This window comes from Embiotoca jacksoni, unplaced genomic scaffold (genome assembly GCF_022577435.1).
Source record: "Embiotoca jacksoni isolate LCO1_2020_lvr unplaced genomic scaffold, fEmbJac1.0.p SCAF_23, whole genome shotgun sequence".
NCBI lineage: Eukaryota > Metazoa > Chordata > Actinopteri > Embiotocidae > Embiotoca > Embiotoca jacksoni.
The window spans coordinates 10973603-10996728 of record NW_027185374.1 but is presented as its reverse complement, the minus strand read 5'-3'; the positions used below and the strand labels follow the sequence as shown (position 1 = coordinate 10996728).

General features: G+C 43.6%; 3 protein-coding genes across 3 annotated transcripts in view; 2 read left to right on the top strand and 1 right to left on the bottom strand.

Moving 5' to 3' along the window:
- Window positions 1-362: 362 nt before the first annotated feature.
- On the top strand, window positions 363-2521 carry thbd (thrombomodulin). The gene has a single exon (XM_069158687.1). It carries the CDS (start codon window positions 534-536, stop codon window positions 2187-2189), a length of 1656 nt encoding a protein of 551 aa, XP_069014788.1. The 5' UTR covers window positions 363-533; the 3' UTR covers window positions 2190-2521.
- A 5-nt stretch (window positions 2522-2526) lies between these two features.
- LOC138203668 (toll-like receptor 5) lies at window positions 2527-14330 on the top strand. Its single transcript, XM_069158686.1, has 6 exons — window positions 2527-2613; window positions 3731-3857; window positions 5718-5771; window positions 7196-9485; window positions 10493-10581; window positions 12142-14330. The coding sequence occupies exons 3-6, from the start codon at window positions 5730-5732 to the stop codon at window positions 12376-12378; spliced, it is 2658 nt and encodes an 885-aa protein (XP_069014787.1). The 5' UTR covers window positions 2527-2613; window positions 3731-3857; window positions 5718-5729; the 3' UTR covers window positions 12379-14330.
- Window positions 14331-20680: 6350 nt separating this feature from the next.
- disp1 (dispatched homolog 1 (Drosophila)) overlaps window positions 20681-23126 on the bottom strand; it is a 32726-nt gene continuing 30280 nt past the window's right edge. The window contains 1 exon segment of the mRNA XM_069158691.1: window positions 20681-23059. Within this exon segment, the coding sequence (XP_069014792.1) occupies window positions 21260-23059 (1800 nt within the window). The 3' untranslated portion in view covers window positions 20681-21259.

Here is a 23126-nt window from a genome sequence, read left to right as displayed (position 1 = left end):
CATCATATTCTTCAGTCATAGAGGTGGCTGCCTGTTACATGGCAATGGAAGTCACAGGAATTATTCATCTAAATATTAAAAAAAAAATAATAATTATAATTTCGTCAACATCCTAAAATATTTCTATTGCATTACATATTTCTTATTCTGCCTGTTTTGTGATGTAGTTGATGACATAAATGTGTAAAAACTCATTTTAAAGACCCTTCGAGGAACACAGAAGTCTGACCACAGGACTTGACTAGCGTAGAGTGGCGGTGGGAGGGGCTACTGCGAAAGATGGGTAAAAGCCCTTTTACGTGCGCGCGGCTTCGATGCGTAGATGCGTAAAACGCGTGCGTAATTGGGGACGTGGTCTGCCATACAGAAGAGTGTGAAGCAGCGAAGCAGTTTGAGAGTGACTTCCTTACTCCGCTGGGACACTAATATGGATTTGGGGGGTTATAAATACGAGCAAAATAGTTTCTCAAACAAACAAGGCCACAGACTGCTGGAACGCACGTGTACTTAAAAGGACAGACTGGGGTTCAAAAATGAAGGATGTTCCGGGGTTGTTTGTCGTCGGGTTGGTTTTCCTGATGGGAAGAGCCGGCGGGATAGAGCCGAATAGCGGATACTGCATTGGTAACCAATGTTTCGCGGTGTTCAGAGATCCGGCCACTTTCAGAACCGCGCAAAAACTATGTAAAGGCCAAAGTAGAGACCAAAGCAGTCATTTAATGACTGTGCGCTCAACTGTATCCGATGAAATTCTTCCTATCTTGCTGGGAAACTTTACAGGGAAGTTCTGGATCGGTCTACATCTGCCGACCGGCTGTCCGGACATCGCTGCGGAGCTCAAAGGCTTCCAGTGGGTGACCAAAGACAGTGAAAGTGACTTCTCCAACTGGCTGCCAAGTTTTGACAGCAGCTGCTCTTCTCATCGCTGCGTGTCAGTTTCCCAAGAGGACGACTTTAAATGGACCCAGGAAGCGTGCGGGGAGCAGGCGGTCGGGTTTCTGTGTGAGTACAGGTTCCCTGACCCGTGCAAAAGTCTGGCCGTTGCACCGGGCGAGTCCGTCTCCTACATGACTCCCTTTGGGTTTGGGGGCGATGGTGTGCTGTCTTTGCCGCCTGGAAGCACCGCCATCCGGATGCCATCAGAGACGAAATACGTGTGCTTCTCCGAGCAGTGGCTGCAAGCGCCCTGGAGCTGCGAGATTAACGAAGGTGGCTGTGAATATAAATGCGCAGTGGACCCCAACAAAGTCCACTCTTGCTACTGCCCGCGGGGACAAACCGTCAACCCTGCAAACAAAGTGACCTGCGAGGTGGATGTGGCAGACGACCCGTGCCTGGCCCTGCGCTGCCAGCACATCTGCTACAAGGACGGAGACTCCTACGCGTGCACGTGTGACCACGGCTTTCAACTGGCAGAGGACGGCAGGTCGTGCGTGGACTTCAACGACTGCAAAGACGAGCGGCAGTGTCCCGGGGAGAACTTCATGTGCGTCAACAACCTGGGCGGGTTTCAGTGCGTCTGCAAAGTCGGATACAAGCTGATCGGCGGTCTGTGCGTTGACGAGAACGAGTGCGCGTCTGCTCCGTGTGAGCACGAGTGCATCAACACGCCTGGTGGCTACACGTGTTCGTGTTATGATGGCTACAGACTGGACCCGAAGTCACCGGACAAGTGTGAGCTTTACTGCGGGAAGCAGGAATGTCCCGCGGAGTGCGACCCCAACGATAAGTTCCAGTGCTACTGCCCTAAAGGTTACATCTCAGACCAGACGTCTGACGACGATGTTGTTTGCTTAGACATCGACGAGTGCTCCTACCTTTATTGTGATCAGGATTGTAAAAACACATTCGGCAGCTATGTGTGCTCGTGCTCTCCAGGATATACACTAGTTGACCATTACAAGTGCATAAGAAACGATGATGAGGATGTGGAGGGCTCCGGAATGACCACAGCTCCAAACATCCCCACAACACCATTTGTACCAGACCCTGGTCCAACACTGCTGCCCTCAGCGGTCACAGCAGGGGGTCTCGTGGGGATAATAGTTTGCACTGTGTTTTTTATTGTGCTGGTGGTGTTTCTGGGTCATTACATCTTCAGTCGCAGAGGGAAGATGGAGAGCACCGGTGCGCTCAAACCTCCAGAGGGCGAGGTTCACGGCTTACAGCAAGTGACGAGTGACGCTTAAAAAAAAAAGAAAAAAGGACAAGAAAAGCCATAGAGACTGTTTTAGCACGACATGTGAATGTACAGGTCAAGCCTCGAAACAGAACTACAGTGACAGTTTTGGAGAGGTCACAGAAAACAATAAGAACAGGGATGTAGTGATGTCATGGAGGATGAAGTCACCATAAACTCAATAGAAATACGTAGTTTTCTTTGATGCGGCATATTCCCTGCCTTGGAGGACTTATTTACTATTCAACCTACACACATCAGATCTCATATAACGAAAATGACAAAGAACTTTTCCTTTTTAAAAGTTTGTTCTGGGATGTTAATAAATTATAAGAATGTTAACGATGATGTCTGTTTTCTTTTCTTTTAATGGTTCTTTCAGCCTCCCGTGCTTGATACGCAGGCTGGATGCGCCACCTTGTGGAGAAAAAAAAGTGAGTTGCAGGTGCGGAGGCAGGGAGACAACTCCAAAATAATTACTTCAAGAAACTTTGCGGCGCACAATGCACACAATCCCTCACAATATCGAGCCACACAAAACCTGTGTGTTCCTCATACATTGCAAATCTGTGCCTGCAAAAGCCAAAATCAGAGCAGAGCGGTGGTGAAATGCGCACGAGCTGATGAAATATCAGAAGTAAGGAAATGAACAATTTCAAATATACATGGATTACACATAAAATATAATTTTCCTTAAATCTCTCTATATTTCATTCTTGCTACCTATTGTGTATATAAGGAGACTTTAGGAATATCACAGGATATGCATTGTTTGTAATATTTCCTTCAATAGGGAGCGGCTGTAAGTGTACAAGTTGTATTATCCGCGATCGCACAAGTACATATTAGTAATAGCAACTTCTACTGAATGAATTAAAGAAAGCACCTCTGTCCCCTGTGACTAATATAACATTATTGGTAATATTGATGCTTCAATATGTCAGAGCTGAGGTTGGATGTTCTAGTGATTTATTACATATTCAGTTTAATCCGGTTTTCCCCTCCGATTGCTCGGCCCCCTTTAAAGGGTCACAAGTTGAGTTTGATCTGCGGAGGGACAAAAATTCATGAGGTGGGAAAGAAGAAAAGACAAACACTCTGAAATTTGCCTCATTTCTTTTGACTCATTTCCAATCTGATTTTGTGAATTATTGGAGCATTTCTTAAATCTTAATCTAAAAAGTAACTACTCATTCCACCCGTCAGATGGATGTGAAGGAGTAAAACATGCAAGAATTCCCTCTGAAAGGTATTGGAGAAGCAACAGCACAAAAAAAAAAAAAAAAAAAAAAAAACAACAAAAAAACATTCAAATGTACGCAATTAAATTCCACTACAGAAAGTATGAAGTATTTTTAGGTATCTCATGCTAACTTTTACTCCATTGACTATTTTTATTATTAGACATGCAAACATATAAACTTGCTCCCCACGTGATAACACAAACCACTGCAACAACCGGGTGAAAACAGGAAAAGTCGAAACAAGAAGCAGACATTTGGACACTGGGGAAATTGTGAAATGTATCCTTTTTTTTTTTCTTTTTGTCAGACCGTTATCTAGGCCGTCAGTCAAACACAGAGAGTGTTAGTGGGGGCCGGTGTGCGCAGGGAGGGAGGAGGTGTTCCACCGACGAGAAGAACACCAGACAGGGGGTTTCCTTCTTTTTCCAGCGCAGGTAAGATTTCCACTTTATTATTTCGGTTGAAAACAAACGGTGTCAACATTATTTGTGCGCAGAAACACGACGACTGGCTTCATTTGGCTTCGTTTCACGCACCGTTCTGAAAGCGGGCAGAACGATGTTTGTTGTTGAAAGACGTGTGCGGTTTCGACTCATTTTGCTGTTTAATATAAAGTCATGTAACTCTGTCGTAAAGTTATCGGTGTGCTATTTTAACTACAGGGTGAAGATCATTTATTATTTTTTTTTTTTTTTTTTTTTTTTTTTTATTATTATTTATTTACTCGTTCTAAAAGCGAGCGGAGATATCACGGCGTGTCTGTTAACGCACCAGTGTGAAATCAGTATAAGGAACGCCCCGTTTTTAGTACACGCAGTTTATTCTACCACTACTTATATGCTACACCAAACAGGGAGAAAACTGTAAAATGATAGGCTGTGTATCTTCAACGGGGAATTAATAAGGAATTTGTGTTTTCAAATATAGTTAATGGGGCTGTCACTTCTTCAAAAACTTAAATTGAACAAAAATGACACGTCCCTGCAACATAGCAGGAGGAAGGTATAGACTAACCCTGACTCACTGGACGCACTTTTGGGCCGATGCAATTTAATCTATTGGCTAATTGATTGGGGAAAAAAAGTTTTACTTTATAGACCAGCCTATAAAGTGGCGACAGCAGCCCTTTGGTTTATTTTCTTTACTGACAGTGGGCTGGCCCAATCACATCTCTGAATCGACCTCAGTGAGCAGGAGGAGAGAGACAGGGAGGACGAGGAGGGACAGAGTGAGCAGGAGGAGAGAGACAGGGAGGATGAGGAGGGACAGAGTGAGCAGGAGGAGAGAGACAGGGAGGATGAGGAGGGACAGAGTGAGCAGGATGAAGAGGGACAGAGTGAGCAGGAGGAGAGTGTAGTCAGAGCGGTAAATGTTAACAGTCACTGACAACGAGCCATAATGACGCAGATTACTTTAATTAATGTCGATGATAATAACAGACGCTTTCATAAAGTGACATCGTTATGAATCTGCTAATGTTAGCAAGACTTTGCTCTACGGACAAGTAAATAAATAATAACAATCTGTTGGTTAAATATTACAGTTGTAATTATTAAAGTATTCCAGAGTTTATTACTGCACTTCCATGAAGTTGGGGTGGCCTCCTTCTGAAAAAAAAGTGTGCTTACTACCCTGTATACATTTCCCACAATGCAGCCCGACATCTATTTGTGCTTAGTTTTTCCAGACTTGTAAAAAAAAAAAGCGTCCTCCAGCTCCACAGAAGATAAAATACATCCGCTTTCACAGTCAGCGTAGTAAATGAATAGAAATGGACTGCCCATAATGTGTAGACTGAACTTTTTGTCTACAATTAGTGAACTGCCCCTTTAATATAGTAGTTGGAAAATAATTAAATGTATTATTGTATAATATATAATATCTACTTATTTCATCTTTTTTGATCGAACAGGACAAGAAGGCAAATTTAATCTCCCACTGTTTGCAGACTTGTGAATGTAAAGCATCCAATATTGCGGGCGCAAACACTTTTTATGAGTTTAATTAAATTGAACTTGGCGGCAGGTGGCTGGAGCTCTAATAATCACTGCAGTACATATTCCAGCTATCTGCTTAAAGCAAACATGTCCACTATTCAAATGCAGTGTTCCTATCAGAGCTCACATCAGGCATGACTGACTGTGTGCTGAACACTGGGACTGTAGCTGCACCGGTGAACCATGAACCTGTCAGAGCAAACAGTCCCTGAGATTCTCTGGCCCTGACGTACCTCAGTAACACACCGGCCTGTTAGCGCTGCTATTTTTAAACAATCTTTTCTGATGTCTTTTTAGGTCGAGGACAGGATGTGGATTCTGGTGCTCCAGCTGATTTGTGCTAGTTCACAGGTATGTTCATCTCAACTCATTAGTTAGCCACCAAAACAGCAGCCAAAGATTAAGTATGACAACCCTGTAATATTGTTGACAAAAATTAAAGAAATAGTTTCATGTTTTGGAAGTTCAATGTCAAATTCTAAATTTTTTTTTTTAATTTTTTTTTTACTGTCTTGCCAAGAGTCAGATGCAAACATTGACGTCTGTGTGGTGAATGTGGAGCTGCTGGCAGCAGTTGATTAGTTTGACTTCGTAGAGACTGAAAACGAAGACAGATCTCGTCCAAACATGACAAAATCTGTCACCCAGCACATTTTAAAGCTCATGAATTAATATGCTATGTCTCGTAAACTTAGTTTTTTGTACAGATTTAACAAAAGCTTAAGGAACTCTGTTTTCTCCTGTTTTGAGTCTTTATGCTGAGCTAAGCTAACCACCTCAGCTCCATATTTACTGTACAGACGTGAGAGTGGCATCTATCTTCCCATCTACCAGTCAATAGTTTGGAACACATACTCAGCCAAAAGTTTTTTGTTTTTATATATATATATATATATATACATATATATATATATACATATGTATATATATATTTCCTACAGTGTAGAACAAAACTAAGGTTATGAAATAGTAAACAAAAAAGTGTAAACAAAACACAGTAACTTTAATATTTTAGATTCCTCAAAGTAGCCACTGTTTGCCTTAATGACAGTTTTGCACAGTGACAGGATGTTAAACAGCTTCAGCAGGTCACCACTAAATGATTTCCAGTTTACAGATGAGCCTGGTTAAAAACGAACCGGTAGAATTTATGTTTAAACCCATCGGCCGTGTGGTGCCGAGGTCGTGTTGCTGTACAGCAAATCGTCATTTTACTGGGAATATCACGATACCAGAAATTTGGCCGATGATGCCAATACCACTCAAATTCTATGACTCTCGATACCGATTTTGATACATGTGGTTCTGAATTCAACACTTAACCATCATGGCGACCACAACATTCAGCGCAGTGACATCTGATTGGAGTTTTGTGGGACCTTCATTAGTTTTTCAGCAGGTACATTTGACAAAGAAGCAGTGATAGAGTTTCTGCATCAGATGACCTGACCTCCACAATTGTTGACCTAAACCCAACTCTGATGGTTTGGGATGAGCGCAAAGTGAAGGACAAGCAACCAACAAGGTGACGACTTAATGAAGCTGGTTGAGAGAATGAAGAGGTGCAAAACTGTTATCAAAATAAGACGTGGCTGCTTTTGAAGAATCCAAAAATAAATCTGGTTAGATCTTTTTTGTTTACCACATAATTCTACATGTGATGTTTCAGGATGTTGATGTCCTCAGAGTTGACTGATTCTCAGAAAGAAAGTGATGAGGAGCAGCGTTCAGTTACTTTTTTCAACTCACCAATAATGCAACTTTCCTACCTGCAGGTAACCACATCCTACCCGTCATGCACTCTGATAGGACAAATAGCTAATTGCGCAGGACAGAGACACTACTGGGTTCCTGCTCTGCCTCCTAACATCACCCACCTCTTTCTGGAAATGAACTACATCAGTGAGATCAACAGCACCTCGCTCAGAGGCTTGGAGGAGCTGCAACAATTAGATCTCGGGAAGCAGGGTGTAACGCTCACCATTAGGAACAACTCCTTCCTCAGGCAGAGAAAATTGACATGGTTGGTCCTCGGCTATAATAACGGCCTCAAGCTGGAGCCAAGAGCATTTGCAGGACTGTTCAATTTACAAAACCTGTTTTTGGATTATTGCAGTTTGTCAGACTCCATCCTGTCAGAAAGCTACCTGCAGCCACTCTTGTCCCTAGAGATGCTTGATCTCTTTGGTAACAATATCGTGACGCTCCAGCCCGGTCTGTTCTTTTACAATCTCAGAAAGTTCACAAGCCTAAACCTCAAATTGAATCAGATCAAAAAAATATGTGAAGAGGATCTTGTTGGTTTCAGAGATAAACATTTTAATCTCCTGAAATTGGATTCCAACAAGTTATACAAAACAGATAGTATCAATTTTGACTTTGAAAGATGTGGGAACCCTTTTAGAGGAATCACCTTTGGAATTCTTGACTTATCCTCCAACGGATTAAACATGAACAAAACCACAGAGCTTTTCAAAGCAATAGAGGGCACTCAAATTAGTCATCTTATCTGCTCTGATTACATTGGCAAAGGGTTTTCTCACAATAACCTCGCAGATCCAGATGAAAGCACATTCAAAGGCCTAAAGAACAGTGCAATTAACATTTTAGATCTGTCTAAAAACCATATATTTGCTCTGAAAAGTGCCGTTTTTAGTCCTCTAAAAGACACAATAATTATTGACATTTCCCAAAACAAAATAAATGACATCAGAACAAATGCCTTCAACGGTCTTCAGGGAAATTTACGAATGCTCAACCTGTCATCCAACCTCTTAGGAGAAATATATTCACACACATTTACCTATCTTACAGAACTCAGGGTGTTGGATTTGTCTCACAACCACATTGGTGCATTGGGATACAAGGCATTCAGTGGTCTTTCCAAATTACGAGCTTTATATCTGACTGGGAACTCACTGCGATCACTGGATTTTCCTGCGTCATTGCCAAACTTAGAGTTTCTGCTTTTGGGAGATAATAGGTTGAAATTACTCAACAGTATCTCTACCTTGGGCAACACCAGCATCCATGTGGACGTTTCCAACAACAGATTAACAAACATGGAGGACGTTTTTGATTTTTTAACTAATTTTAAGCATATCAAGAATTTATTCTACGGTGGCAACTTCATCAAGCATTGCACACTGAATAAGGGCATTACAGTACCTCGTAATAATAGTTTAAACGTACTAGATCTTCATGACAGCTCGTTGCAGGTACTTTGGGCGCAAGGGATGTGCCTCGACCTGTTTGATCATCTTGACAATCTGCTCGGTCTAAATATAAGCTTCAATTCACTTACAGCTCTCCCACAAGGGATTTTCAATGGTCTCAGCTCGATATTAGAGATGGATCTTTCGTCTAATGCCTTGACCTATCTACAGACGGATGTCTTTCCGGTCAGCCTCATAAACCTCCACCTCTCAAACAACTTCCTAGCTTCCCCTGATCCTACGACTTTTCAGTTCCTAAGCTTCCTCAGCCTGTCAGAAAATCGGTTCCACTGTGATTGCAATCTGGAGGTCTTCCTGAAGTGGCTGAACATGACAACTATAACCTTCCTCAGCCCAGTCAAAGACTACCGATGTGAGTTTCCACCTGCTGTCCATGACCTTCCACTTCTGGAGTTCTCCGCGATCGTCGAACCATGTGAGGCAGATGACGAAAAAGCTGCCCACGCTCTGAAGTTAATCCTCTTCATCTCCTCTGCCCTCCTCATCGTCAGTGTTACCCTCGGTGGAATTATTTATGCCCATCTCCGAGGGCACATATTTGGCATTTACAAAAAGATCGTCGGCAGGGTTCTTGAGGGCCCAAAACTAGCGCCTGATGCAAATGAGATGCAGTATGATGCCTTTTTCAGCTTTACCAACCGTGACTATGGGTTTGTGGAGGCGGCTTTGCTGAAGAAGCTGGATAACCAGTTTTCAGAGGAGAACATCTTCCACTGTTGTTTTGAAGCCAGAGACTTCCTGCCAGGTGAAGATCACCTCTCAAATATCCGAGATGCCATCTGGAGCAGCAGGAAGACTTTGTGCATAGTCTCCAAGGACTTCCTTAAAGGTATCGTTTTTCTGACTAGAAGGAGGGTTAGACGTCCTTTTTGGTCTTGAAATATACTTTCCTCTCTTTAATGAATATTTCTGACATATTGGGAAATGTGCTAATTTCCTTTTCTTGCTGACAGTGAGATTAGAAGCTCATTCATAATCCTCTATGTCCATTTCTGGGTAGCTTAACACCCACTTCTTGTTTTTACCGACCTCCAGTGGTCTAAATTATCACCATGGTGCACTTATTTATTCACAGGTTTACTCCAGGACCCCGTGACATTTTATGTGGTTACTAGTGAAGTGAAGCAGTCACAGATTTACAGCCCGTTAAATGACTCTTTAAAGAGAGGTACATGCAGCCACTGGTTAGCTTGGTTTATCTTAAATACTGGAAAAAGGGGGAAACAGCTACCTTGGCCCTGTCTAAAGACTGAAAAAAGACTTTATAGCTCATATGGTAAAGCTCTATATATTAGTGGGATGTATATAAATGCTAGACTGTTTCTTGGCCAGGTGTGGTGACTTCTTGTCATTTCTGTGATTATGCCGTATAGTCAGCAGAGACCCCTGGTAGTCTCACCGACCCCTGGAAAACCACAACTTCTTGCTTTAACAAGTCAATTTAAGGTATCATGTTATTGATAACGTGCTTTAAATTTGCTTGAAGGCAGATTTTGTTAACTCCGTACAGAACCAAGCCAGCAGCTTTCCCCTTGTTTTCAGCCTTTATACATAGCTTAACCACCTGCTGACAGTAAAATCATGGTGAACAAATAGAAATGAGACTGTAGTCATCAGATCCATATTTATTGATTATTATCAAAATTTTCCTTTATGAAATAGCGCAAACTCTGCGGCCATGATTTCTTAAAGCTAGCATATCAGATAGCATATCAATGAACAAATTGGTGCTTCTGTATGCTGCTGTAGCGAAAAAAATTCCCCTCGGGGATTAATAAAGTAAGTAACTAACCTAACCTAAATAATTGAAGCTAACAATGTTGTGCCTCTTTGTAGATGGCTGGTGCTTGGAGGCATTCACTTTGGCTCAGGGCCGGATGCTGGAGGAGCTGACAGACGTCTTGATTATGTTGGTGGTTGGGAAGGTGTGTATTAGCAGCTGTTTCCCTACTTACCACTCATTCTGTAGCCCTGGAAACAAGCTGCACAACATTTTTTACATTTTTTTATATTAATACCTTTACTATCTCTGTTTTTATTCTGTAATTTGTATTGCTTTTGTCGTATATTCCATGCTGCTGCCACAAAAAAAGATGTCTATCTATCTATCTATCTATCTATCTATCTATCTATCTATCTATCTATCTATCTATCTATCTATCTATCTATCTATCTATCTATCTATCTATCTATCTATCTATCCATCCATCCATCCATCTATCTATTTATCATATTATTCCCCCTTTAAATTCATGTGCTATCATGTCCAGTAGACAATTAACATCATTAGCATAAATTTGGAGTAGTGTTTCTGTCCGCCTGACAAATATAAGTCCAATATCCACTCGACTCTTAGTTCTAATTTCAGTCTCCTCCAACCTCAGTGACAGAAACTGTTTTCTTGCTACTAAATGCAATTTTTTTCTCTGACAATGGGAAATGCCTACTCGATGGTTTATGATGGTAAATGTAGTCAATTGAACCAATAAATTCCTCAGTGCTATTATATTGACCAAGGAAGCTGAGTTTCCCTGCTTGCAGAGCCACGCTGGCAGTGCCTACATGTACCAGGATGCATTGCATGCAAACTTCTGATCCCTAACCCATCAACTCCTTCAGCTCCCTCTGCCAAGTCTCTCCTCTTGTTGCACCCACTCAACAAAAAAGTGATTAGCGGCCAGACTGTAGTGTCAGGAAAGAAGATGTTTATTCATCAGCCAGGCTACTGGTATTAATCATACACTTTGGCGGGCCATGGCGACGCAGTCAGCTCAACTGGCCTGTTGCTTTTCCATCCACCAACTGCGTCACTGTACACATCGAATGAAGGCGCCGGTGCTGCAGTTGCTTCCGAGAGACACAGGGAAATTTACTGGGGAATTTATTGCTTCAGTTGATTACATGTAACATCAACACCGATCGGGCATCCACGCAAAAGCAAATTTCTTTTAAGCTGCAGGTTCGAAAACCAAAACAACAAGCTGAAAGATGTCACAAAGCTCCCTATGGCTGAGCAGAACTGCTCAGTCTGGTGGTCATTGTCTGTGGGTTCGGCAGTACTCCTGCCATATATGATAACTTTTGTGATCCATTATTATTATAAAAACATGAATTATAGCTTATTTAAAGAGTAACCAAACCTACAATTTTAAGACTAAGAAGCACGAGTGAAAACAGGTCGCAGCATTTCCATCTGCTGTCGGCTGGTGTTTTGTGTCAGCTGACTGAGTGTAGAAAACGAGCAGAACCAGAGATCAGCCGATGATAAATAGTTCTGTACCTGCTTTTCACCAGTAGATGCCAGGTCAGGCTTAACACAGATTTAAATGATATTTTCTTTACACAATGCAGAAAACTTGGGGGGTGTCTATTTTTTACTGAAATGAAACTGGAATATTTTTATATATATATATTTATATATATATATATAGTTCTTGATCTTTGGCGCTGACCTCAATCTACATTCTGGTGCAATACATCCTAAGGTGGCTCACTACCAGCTGATGAAGTGCAACGCAGTCAGAGCTTTCGTCCGGAGGAGAGAGTACCTCGTCTGGCCGGAGGACCCTCAGGACCTGGAGTGGTTTTATGAGCGACTCGTCTCACAGATGCTAAAAGACACAAAGTTGAAACGGTTTGCAGAGGACAAGCCTGAGCCTGCGGAGCCTGAAGGTCAACCTGAACAGATTCAGCTACAGAACATAAGAGCGATTCCCATGTAAACTCTGCCTCCATGTTGAAGGCCCCTCATTGTACAAATTCAGATTTCCATTTCTTTTTTTTTTTTTTATCATAAAGCAGGTGTAGGAACTATAAATACTGTGAAAGTGTCAAAACGATCAGTCCAAGCAGAAATGCACACAGCTCGTTTACTGCCGTTTGGACTTTGGTAAGTTTGTGATGTCACAAACTCACGCTCCTGCCCAGGGTCCGGCCTCTTGTCCGGAAGAAAAGAAATACCGGTCATTTCATCACAGACATACCAAGCTACAAGAATGACAAAAACTGTGGTTGATCAGGGTGTATATCGCTCAAAAACAGAGTCAGCCAATCAGAAAAGAGCATCACTGATATCAATGTGCCTTGAAGACACAGACACAAAATAGGCTGTTCCCGGTAGAGCTCCAGAGAAGTTTCAGGGAGGTTTTTGGTACTTAAAGCCACAAACATATCTTCTTATGGATATCAAGACTGAAAACAAAGAGGGAAAAAAAGTATATTATGGGACATTTAAAGGGACCTACAGCCAAGTGAAAAAGGAAGTTTGAACAAACAGTGGATCCTCTTTTAAAAAAATAATAATAATAATTCTCTACAGACAAAAGTCATATACTAAATCAAATGACTGTTTTTCAGCAATTTTCATAATACAATTTTTTAATTTTCAATCTAATGGGAATATGAAGTACACCCTATAAATCAATGCAAGAAAATCCTCAACCATATTTCAACTGAAGGAACTTTGAATGGAAGAGTGGTTCAATGTGAGAGCCCGATGGACCATCATGCAAAACACCTGCAGGAAGTTATATCTGCTAAAGGAGGCAGCAATAACTTCTGATGTGAAGGTCACTTTTAAACTGAAGAACATCACATCTATTGATGGTCTTGATGAATAAATTATTGAAAAAGCTAACGTTCCTTGTGGGCTGTAGGCGTGTCTCAAAGTGTATCAAATGTTTGCTTGTCTAAATATTTCTTAAAGCCAGTAATTTACTAACTTTTTTACACAACTGTACTTAAACAAAGTCGACCTGCTGATACCAACATCTGGGTAGATGTTGCTGAAGTGTTTCCATTAAACTTGTACTCAGACTCTTACAAAAGCCTTTCTGATTTCCCTTTTCATCCAGGCAGCAAGGAAAAATATCATTACCAAAATGAATAAGTAAAAAGAATTTTTTTTAAAAAAAACCTTGATACTTGAGACAGAGCTGCTGTTCTCCTGCTCTGCTGTGGACGGTCCCGAACACAGGAACGTTTTAACAACCTTGACTGTGGTGGTTTGTGGTGTATAAATGTTCAGTTCGGTGTAATATGAAATAAGTTAATCGTGTGTTGAACTGTTTTTTGCTAGTATTAAATGTTTTGTGTGAACACAGTTCACTGATCACCAGCTCGATGAAGTAACTCTCCATCACAGGCATGAGATTGAGAATCCCTGCAGGCCAAAGGAAACACAGCTTGATGTTTCTGAGCATGAGATTAGATTACAGTATCTGATCGCTGACAGAACGAGTAGGCTGGTAAATGGTTATATAAATTCAGTAATAAAGGGAAAGCCTGAACGACGATGTAAACTGCACATCAGCTGAAGAAGATGAAACCGATGTGAATGACCAGGTTTCCCAAATTCCATCATAATCCCATATTAGATCAAAACCTGGGTTTGTATTAATAAACATTCTCAGCGTCCGCTCACCTAACTGAGCCTAAAATATTCCAGCAATGACTCTTATTTTAGGAGTGATTTAGAAAACCTCTCAGAGCCACACTGAGTAAAGAAGGACAGAAACTTTCATCTCAGTGAGGTGTGGTTGACCCCGTTACCACAACGCATCCTTTTAAAAGATGTGATTGGTTGATCAGAAAAAAAAGAAGCCCTTCATGTGATAATTAGCACAGAATGTACATGAAGTGACATCCAGTGGAAATTAAATGAACTTTGTCCCAATACGAGGCCTTTTTGTGTTGGTGTGATTGTTACATTTTTACAGTTTCCAAATATCTCGGTGTTGTGATCACTTTCATTTCTGCAGTTGTTGTGTCATTGTGTTGAGTGGGAGGTGAGCGCGTCTCTGATGAGATTGACCACAAACATCATCCCTGCTCGATATAATCTGTAACGTTTCACTAAATCACTCTCATTCAGACTATTTCCCCCACCTCGGTGTACTTCTGCAAGTTTCTCCTCTGCTCAAGAAATTCTTCAGCCTCTTTAAAGTCCTCCTTCATGCTCCAAACACTCTTTCACCTCAGACAAGAATCTGCAAACAACTTTTAATGGGAAATTCTTAGAAAAATGTCATAAGAATTTTCTTTGAATTTCGTCACAAAGCGAAACTTTTAGTTCTAAGAATCTTTAGGAATTCGGCTCCAGAATTCTAATGTGCATTTAAACACGCTCCTAAAGAGCAGATAAAACGTCCTGCACAGGTTTAAAGTTACAGAAGTCACTAGTTTAGTTTTCTATTTGAACCACTAGGTGGCGACTGTTCGCTGTTTTCCCGTCCTGCTCTTCTCCTGTCAATCATAAGTGATCAGTTCAAACCCGTAGTGTTAATTAGAGTTCAGCGATCCCCACATGACGACTGTTTCTAATTGGCGCGGGGTGATGACACTGTGTCTCCTCAGCTGCACGTGGCGTGTCCCTGTGAGTTGGTTGGCCTGAGAGATCAGAGTGAGTCTTCCAGAGGTCAGGCGGTTTCCTTTCAGTGGAGCTGTTTGTCTGAAAACAGGAAGCTACTGGGCAGAGCAGAGCTTCCGTCCTATTGGCCCCGGCCGCCTGCATCCTCCCAGCCTTTACGAGCCAGCTGCTGTGCGCATTAGAGCCCGTCTGCAGGCTCCTGCTGCTTATAAACTGCGGACAGTCCATTAATCTGAACCCAATGCAACTTTAACATCTGTCCGTCCGCCTTTTATGATGCACTTCTATATATTTTCAGAGATTTCTTCTTTCTTTTTTTTTTTTGAAACGCGACTGGATCAAATCCTGGTACATCACCAGACCGCGTATGAAATGCTCAGAATGACGGTGTTTAATTTGAAACGGGGACGGGAAGTGGCTGCAACCAATGGTGTAACGTCACTAGTCAGTCAGGTGACATTCAGCCGACCAATGGCATAAGAATTCATCAGTTAGGAGTTTATAACCAAAACGTTTTAAAGTGACCTTTTTGGGATTTTAAATATATGTTCGTGTTACAATACGTGTTCAGAATACAGACTCTATATCAAGGTTTGGAACGAGGCAGCAGGTTTTACAAGGCAGCCATAAAACACCAGTTTCCGCTTAGAGAGCGCCGGAGGGATTTCACACCCTCAGGTTAACTCGGATCTCCAAGTTTATCTGCTTCACATTTAATCATAAAGGAGGTAAAACCAGGAGGTCCGATAAGTTACCAGTATTCATCTTCTGGTGGCCATTTTCATTCATTCATATTTGTATGATAATACAACACATGAAGTGTTGATTGGTTAAAATTTCTACATTGTCAGGGACTTAAGGAAGGGTGTCCAATTCAATCAATGGTTTGTTTATGGTTTCACAGAGAAGTCATCCAGACACATTTCATAAGTGGTGTATTTTCTGAGTTTTATTTGTTGTTCTGTGGTGAGAAAAATAAAAAAGGAGTATGTCATACTAAATGTCAATTGAATTATGTCCAAACATTTAAAATAGTCCAGAACGGAGGTTTGGATTAAAATCTATCAGTCAGAGAAGAAAAGATCAGTTTCACTTTAACAGAGTGCTGTTTTGTAATTTCTAAATCTAAAAACCTGCATTTTTCTGTGGAAATTTTGAATGGGCGTTAATGAAACAGAGATGAGAAAACAATCGATGTTGGAAAAAGAAAAGGAGGGAAAACCTCTTTGATTTCCATAAATCTGGAGCAGTTCAGCAGCCCCACCGAAATCTAATTTGAAAAGTGGAAGCAAATGTTTACGTTGTAAACAAGCTCTGCAGCTCCACGGGATCTTCAGTTATTTCAGGCCTGCAGATTATTCTTAGAACACACACACATGCTTCTGAGATTTTCCCTTACGGGGAAATGTAATAAACCCTGCCCCATGGCCACAGCTAATATTTGACCTCTGTTTAAGCAAATATAATTACAGGGATTTTCACGCAAGCCTGAGGAGGGATCCTCTGGGGGAAGTGGACTCATCTTCACTGCAGGGATTGATGAGGAGGAAGAGGAGGAGGAGAAGGAGGAGGAGGAGGAGGAAGGCAGCCGTGGATGATCAGAGGCTGAGGGGAACACAAACTGAGCTGTATGAGCCAAAATAAGATCTTTCCTTCAACACAGAGGCATCAAGCGGGCCCAGTGTGGGCGCTCTGCTTATGTAATGTGTTTTATAGGGCTTGTTTGTATGTGCAGGTTTGGTTTGGGGTCGAGCGGCGTGACGGGGGTGGGTGCAAAGAGGCAGCAACAGCGTGGTGGTACTTTTCCTCCCTTCTCCAACACAGAGCGACTGGAGGAGCGTTTGTGCATCATCGGTTTATTAACCAGTTGTTCTTATGAGTAAGGGTTGCAGCGGAAACAAACATTTCACATTGAGCCTAAAAGCCTCACGATGAGTTTATGGTGTTTCCACAGAGGTGGTTCCTCTTTCAGCCACAAGGTGAAAAAGAAAACACTACGTTTGAGAATTCAAAGCAGCTTCAGAAGCCGGGGGGGAAGACCGTCTCTGGAATTCCACATCAAATGAAAAGCAGCAAAAATGATTTTGATTGAGGGCCTGAGAAAGATGAAGATGACTGACTTCAGCTTTGTGTCCCGGTGTGAGTTCCCCATCAGCAGTTCTAATGTAAAGCAAAAGTTCTAATGTAAAGCAGAAGGTATCATTCCAGAGACAGAGGGAAACCGGGGAGCAGAAGGAGGAGAGGCTTCTTCTCCGCACAGATCTCTGAGGAAACAGGTGACTTCTCCACTTGGTCGGTGAAGATTTAGTGGCAGGAACAAAAAAGGGAGAGCTGAAGAAGAGGATGTTCTGTCTGTCACCTGTTCAGAGAGGAAGCTCAACCATGGTACCCTAACAGAAGCTTCGTGCCTCTGGTACCCTAAGAGGACCTTTATACCTCTGGTACCCTAACAAGAGGTTCTTTCACCTCGTACCCTAAGAGGGCCTTCGTGCCCCTGGTACCTTAACAGGAGCTTTGTTCCCCTGTAACCCTAACAGGAGCCTGGTCCCCTGGTACCCTATTCAATTCAATTTCAATTCAACTTTATTTATATAGCGCCAAATCACAACAGAGGTTATTTCATGGCACTTAACACATTAAAGTCCTTACAGCAAGACTTTACAATATTATACAGAGAAACCCAACAATTCAACAATTCCCGCATAAGCTAGGAGGGAAAAAAAAAAAAACCTCCTCTTTAAGGGAGAAAAACCTCCAACAGAAGGAAGGAAAAACTCCCTCTTAACAGGAAGAAACCTCCGATAGAACCAGGCTCAGAGGTGGGCGGCCATCTGCCTCGACTGGTTGGTGGTTAGAGGAGAGCATAGAGAGAAAAGGACAGCATAGAGATAGAAGAGAAGAACTGTTGGTGAAGACGACAAGCGCAGGGCAGAGACATGCAGCTCCATGACGGGACATCTGCAAAAGAAAGAAGAGAAACTACTATGGAAACTACTACCATAAGAAGAGCTTAGTTCCCCTGTTACCCTAACAGGAGCTTTGAGTCACTGCAACCCTGAGAGGAGCTTCATGCCTATGGTACACTAAGAAGAGATTCGTGCCCCTGGTACCCTAACAGGAGATTCGTGCCCCTGGTACCCCAAAAGGAGGTTTGTTCCCTTGTAACCCTATGAGTAGCTTTGTGCCCCTGGTACCCTAACAGGAGATTCATGCCCCTGTTATCCTAACAGGAGCTTCATGCCTCTGGTACCATAAGAGGAGCTTCCTCCAATGGGGCTATATGACATATATAAAAGTCCTGAGAGTGTGGGAACAGCTTATGTCCACACCGCCCTGTGAGTGCGAGCTCTTGGAAGGAATGCAGGGTTGAGCTTGGAGCAGTTCTTGGATGGGAGACTGGCACTACAAGAGTTGATACTTTTTCAATTTTATTTCCCCCAAAACTCAAACTACCAAAATGATCGCACCTTCTTTAAGCCCCTGCTCCTTCATGATTGTGTTTGGAGGGTTAACCCTAACCCTAACCCTGCGGTGTCCCCCAGCCTACAACCCTAACCCTACACCAGGCTCCAGCCTCTCGCATAACCATAACCTAGCACTCTACCCCAGCCTACAACCCTAGCACTAACCCCAACCCCATCCCAGCCCCCAGCTTCTCACCTAATTTCGATTACAACTGAACAAATAGATTATATTGAATAAAATATTTTTAATGTCATGTGACTCATGGGAACGTTTACTTCCTGCTTGCCCCTCTGGAAGATGTCTTCCTCAGAGATCATTGCTGTGTTCAAAATGACATACTTCACTTAGTAAACTAATAAATAGTGCTCCTCCATGTTAGGACTCTTACTTGTGTAGCGCAGGAGTTTTGACAGGCTGGTGTCGTTTTAAATCACACACTGCCGTTCTGCATGTGAACACATCACCCACCAAAATATCTACAGCTTTAATTATTTTGCCCAGAAATCATCATGTTTTTGTGCCCTCTGTTTAACACACTCAATAAACACACTAATTCTTCTGTCCAGCAGCTGTAGTGAAAAAGAAACACTTTTGTGAGGTGTTCAGGAACAGCTGCAGCTTCCTCAGACGTCTTAATTTGAAAATTCTTCATGTCCATGGTCCCGGCGCTTCCTCTACGTAGCCAAGATGGCAGCTGTCTAGAGTGAAAAGTGTCCAGAGTTTTACACTTCTTTTTTGGACCGTTTTGAGCGTGTCATCCTGGTACTTGCAGTGTGCTGCATGTTTCCGTACTGACAGTGTAAACGCACTGATGCACTCAGAATAGTGAGTGTTAGTACACAAGTTCAACATCTGGAACACAGCAATAAAGTAACAGGGCCGAACCATGATACTACCACCACCACGCTTCACAGAAGGGATCAGGTTCTTATGCTGCAAACATAACACTTCTCATTTAAACCACAAAAAAAAAAAATCTATTTTTGTCATATCTGTCCACGAAAGCCTCCTGACTTGTCCACCTGTGTCCTGATACTCTTTTACAAACATGTTGTGAATCTCAAGACTTTGACAGATCGCTGTTCTTTAAATAAAACAAGGCGCCCACTCACCTGATTATCATCCCGCAGACCGAAAACACCTGCATCCAACTGCACCTTCAAATCAGCTGATCATACCTTCTACCACGCGGGTATGTGATATTGGACCATTTTCCTCGATAAATAAATAACCAAGTATAATATCCTTGTGTCATTTTGGATCGTCTTTATCGCATTTTAGGACTTGTGTGAACAGCTGATCATGTCTCGGTATATTTTTTTAACGGTCACTATCGTATAAAACTAACCGTTTAACTAATCTAACCAACGTAATATAAAAACCGGCAGAGTTTGCGTGTTTGGGAGACGTACGCAGTGAAATGCATGCGCTGAAATTACGAGGAGAAAAACTTGGGCGTGAACGGGTTAACCGTGTTAACGATGGTTTGGCGAAAGCAAACGTACAAACCACAGCCGTAAATAGGTCTCGTTTCAAAGAGAAAACGGGCACAACAGTCAGCAGATTTTGTTCCAGTGTTGCCCTGGACACGTTACAAAAAAATAACTCACTCAGAACATATATTTGTTGGAGCCGCCGCTGATGGCAGCTGGGCCGCTTTCTTGTGCCAGACTGTTGTCTCCCTGTAATTAAAGCTGTCTGCCTCAGCAGGCCTGCAAGCGAAGAGCACTTCTTTCACTTGATGTAATGATGTCATGTAATGAACCTCACAACACAAAAGGATATATATATATATTTTTTTTTATCCATCTATTAGCCCGCTTCTTAAAATTATTTTATGATGAAGGTTTTATCTCTGCGTGTAATTCCCGAACTCTTAACGCTTCCCGAGTAGAAATGCTGTCGATGACCACGGCGAAAACGAGATCAATATCACGACCGGTAATAAAAGGTGATCGTTATTCTTTGTGTAAATCAAAAGTCTGCGCGAGGAGGGCGGCCCGGACCGCTTCAGATGCAGCCAATGACCCCTCAGGCCGTATGTAACGGATAGCAGCGAAGGCGCCAGCAGTTATGAGACAATGAAACAGGTGTACACGGGTACCCATTAGAGACGCTTCTCTTCTTTGAACGGAGCCTGTTCTCATTTTATGGTCCGAATGTGTGTACACACAACAGCAGGACAATAGTGATTAAAAAAAAAAAAAAGACATTTTAATCATACAGTACACGTGTTATCTGAGCCGTGTGGCGACTTGAGCACGCTGACAATTGAGCATCGGTCGCTGTGAATACAAAAGAGTGACAGGCAACAACTTATTTTTATCAGCTTGTAAAAAAAATGTGGCAACGTGGTCGTTAAGATTGATGTGATCACATCTGACTGCTGCACACGATATCACAACACAAGACGCGGGACCTTTTCATGTCGGTGCAAATGGCTGCTGGGTGAGGACGTTGAACACTGACATTGGAGGCGTCTGTAGAAACAACACGAATGAAGGAGATTTTTCTTTTCTGTGTGTTTCTCTGTAAAAATCAGACCAAGACTGTGAAGAAGTGGTGAGCGCGAAATTAAACTGTAAACGGAGTCCGTGCTTCTTTTTTTTTTTTCTTTTTTTTTTCTATGAAACACACTGAGGCACTTGGTCAACAAACACATCCCACAGCTTGTATGATTGCACAAAGACATCGAATGTGCTGTTCAGGGTTTTTTTTTTGGACAATTTGCTCTGGATCGATTTTTTTTTTATCAAAACATCAATTTATCGTCAGCATAAGCTTTCAGCAGAGGGATTGGTGTTTATTGCGAGAGGAGACACGCCGGCTTCACTTTTTGGCACGTTGAACTCTGAAGCTGAATTGCACTTCACTTTCAACGTCCGGTTAAAACAGTAGAGCTTCTTTGGGGAGGCGGAGGACGCCCGCTCTCTTTTCGAGTTCTGCTTCCACTTTTTGACACTTTCGTCCCGTGTGACGGGAATACCTTCGAGGTTCTCCTGGTTGCCAGGGATTTTACAACAAGCGTCCGTGTGCGTTGTTGTTTGTGTGGTCGTGGCCGATGCGTGATTATCACCACAACAATGGTCACTGTCTCTCCCCCTCGACCTCTCGTGACAGGCTGTCTGTGGGGAGGGGGCGGGGCATGGAGGGTGAGGTTGTGTCGGGGTGAGGGTGCTGATGTTTCGGTGACTCGTTTCCTGTCTCTGAGGTTCTTCTTCTCCCACAGACTCGGAGCCGGAGCCGGGTCCTGGAGCTGTGTCCGGGTTGGAAGCCGGACTCGTGGGTCTCTGTTCTCGGACCGAACCCGGCTGCAGGTTTGCGGTGTGGACGCAGTACTTCCTGAGATGGCAGGTGTGGGCGGGTCCTTGCCTGGGGGTCACCACTCTTCCCTGGGAGCAGTGATGGAAATGGGTGAGGGGACAGTGGACGTAGTGCATTCGGCACTCCATGTGCGTGTAGACTGGGTCCAGGTTTGTGGGTAGGAGGGCCGCGTTCTGTTTGCTCGGGGTGTTTCCTGAGAGCGGGTAGAGCTGAGGGGTGGGAGGACAGGACGCAGAGTCCTGGGGAGGCTGAGCACAGGAGTGGGGGTTCCACTGCTGGAGCAGCTGAGGAGGAGGTGGATCCCCACATGTGCAGTTTGTGTTTTGAGAGTACTGGCAGCGGGACGGTGTGCTCAGTGTGGCTACCAGCCCGTTCTCTGGGCCGGTGTCAGTGCTCTTATAGTGGATGTGTGAAAAGGGGGCGGGGTGGTGGTGCAGAGCGATCCGGTTGTAAAGCTGAGTACACGCCTCGTGCTCCTCTTGCGGTTTATCTTCAGCTTTCTGACTGGACGCCAGAGGCTCCAGCTCGTAGCGCTCCACCTCCCCGCTCTTGCTGCCCAGCTGGTACTTCCCCAGGCCGGAGCTCTTCCCCTGAGGTGGGGGGCCGGTGGAGGTGCCCTCAGAGAAGGACTGACACTGCAGCTTTTTGGGCAGTGGTATCTGGCCACAGGTGCCCTGAGGCCCCAGGCAGCGGCACATGCACTGAAAGAAGAAGGTGGCGAAGGCCCAGCTGATGCACATGATGAGCATCATGAACGTGCCCAGCTGCGTGTAGGCTAGCACGGTCGAGGGCATCATCATCGCACCAGCGACGAAGGTGGTCAGCGCCGCCATGGCGATAGCGGAGCCCATTCGACTGAGGGAAAAAATCACCTTCCCCTCGCGGTCGGGCTCCGGAGCGAGTCGGTAGGCCACGCCGTAGTGGACGGCGAAGTCCACTGACAAACCCACGGCGACAGAAATGGTAACGGACTCCAGGACGTTCAGCTCCCAGCCCAGAAGCACCAGCGATCCCACCGTCACGAATATGGTCCCGGCGATTGACAGGATGGCGTACAGGCTGATGATGACGTTCCAGGTGGTCAGGAGCATGACGCTGAAGGCCACGGCCACCGACAGCGCCATGGCAACCAGAGTGCCGTCCGACAGACTGTCTTGGAGGTCGTAGAACTCCAGATTGCTGATGAACCAGCCGTGGCTGAGGCCTGCCGGGGCGTAGCGCAGCTCCTCCGTCATCCAGGCATCCACCTACATCACAATCACAGTCACAGTCAATCAAGTCAGAAACAAAAATGAGCCCGTATGTACAGTGACA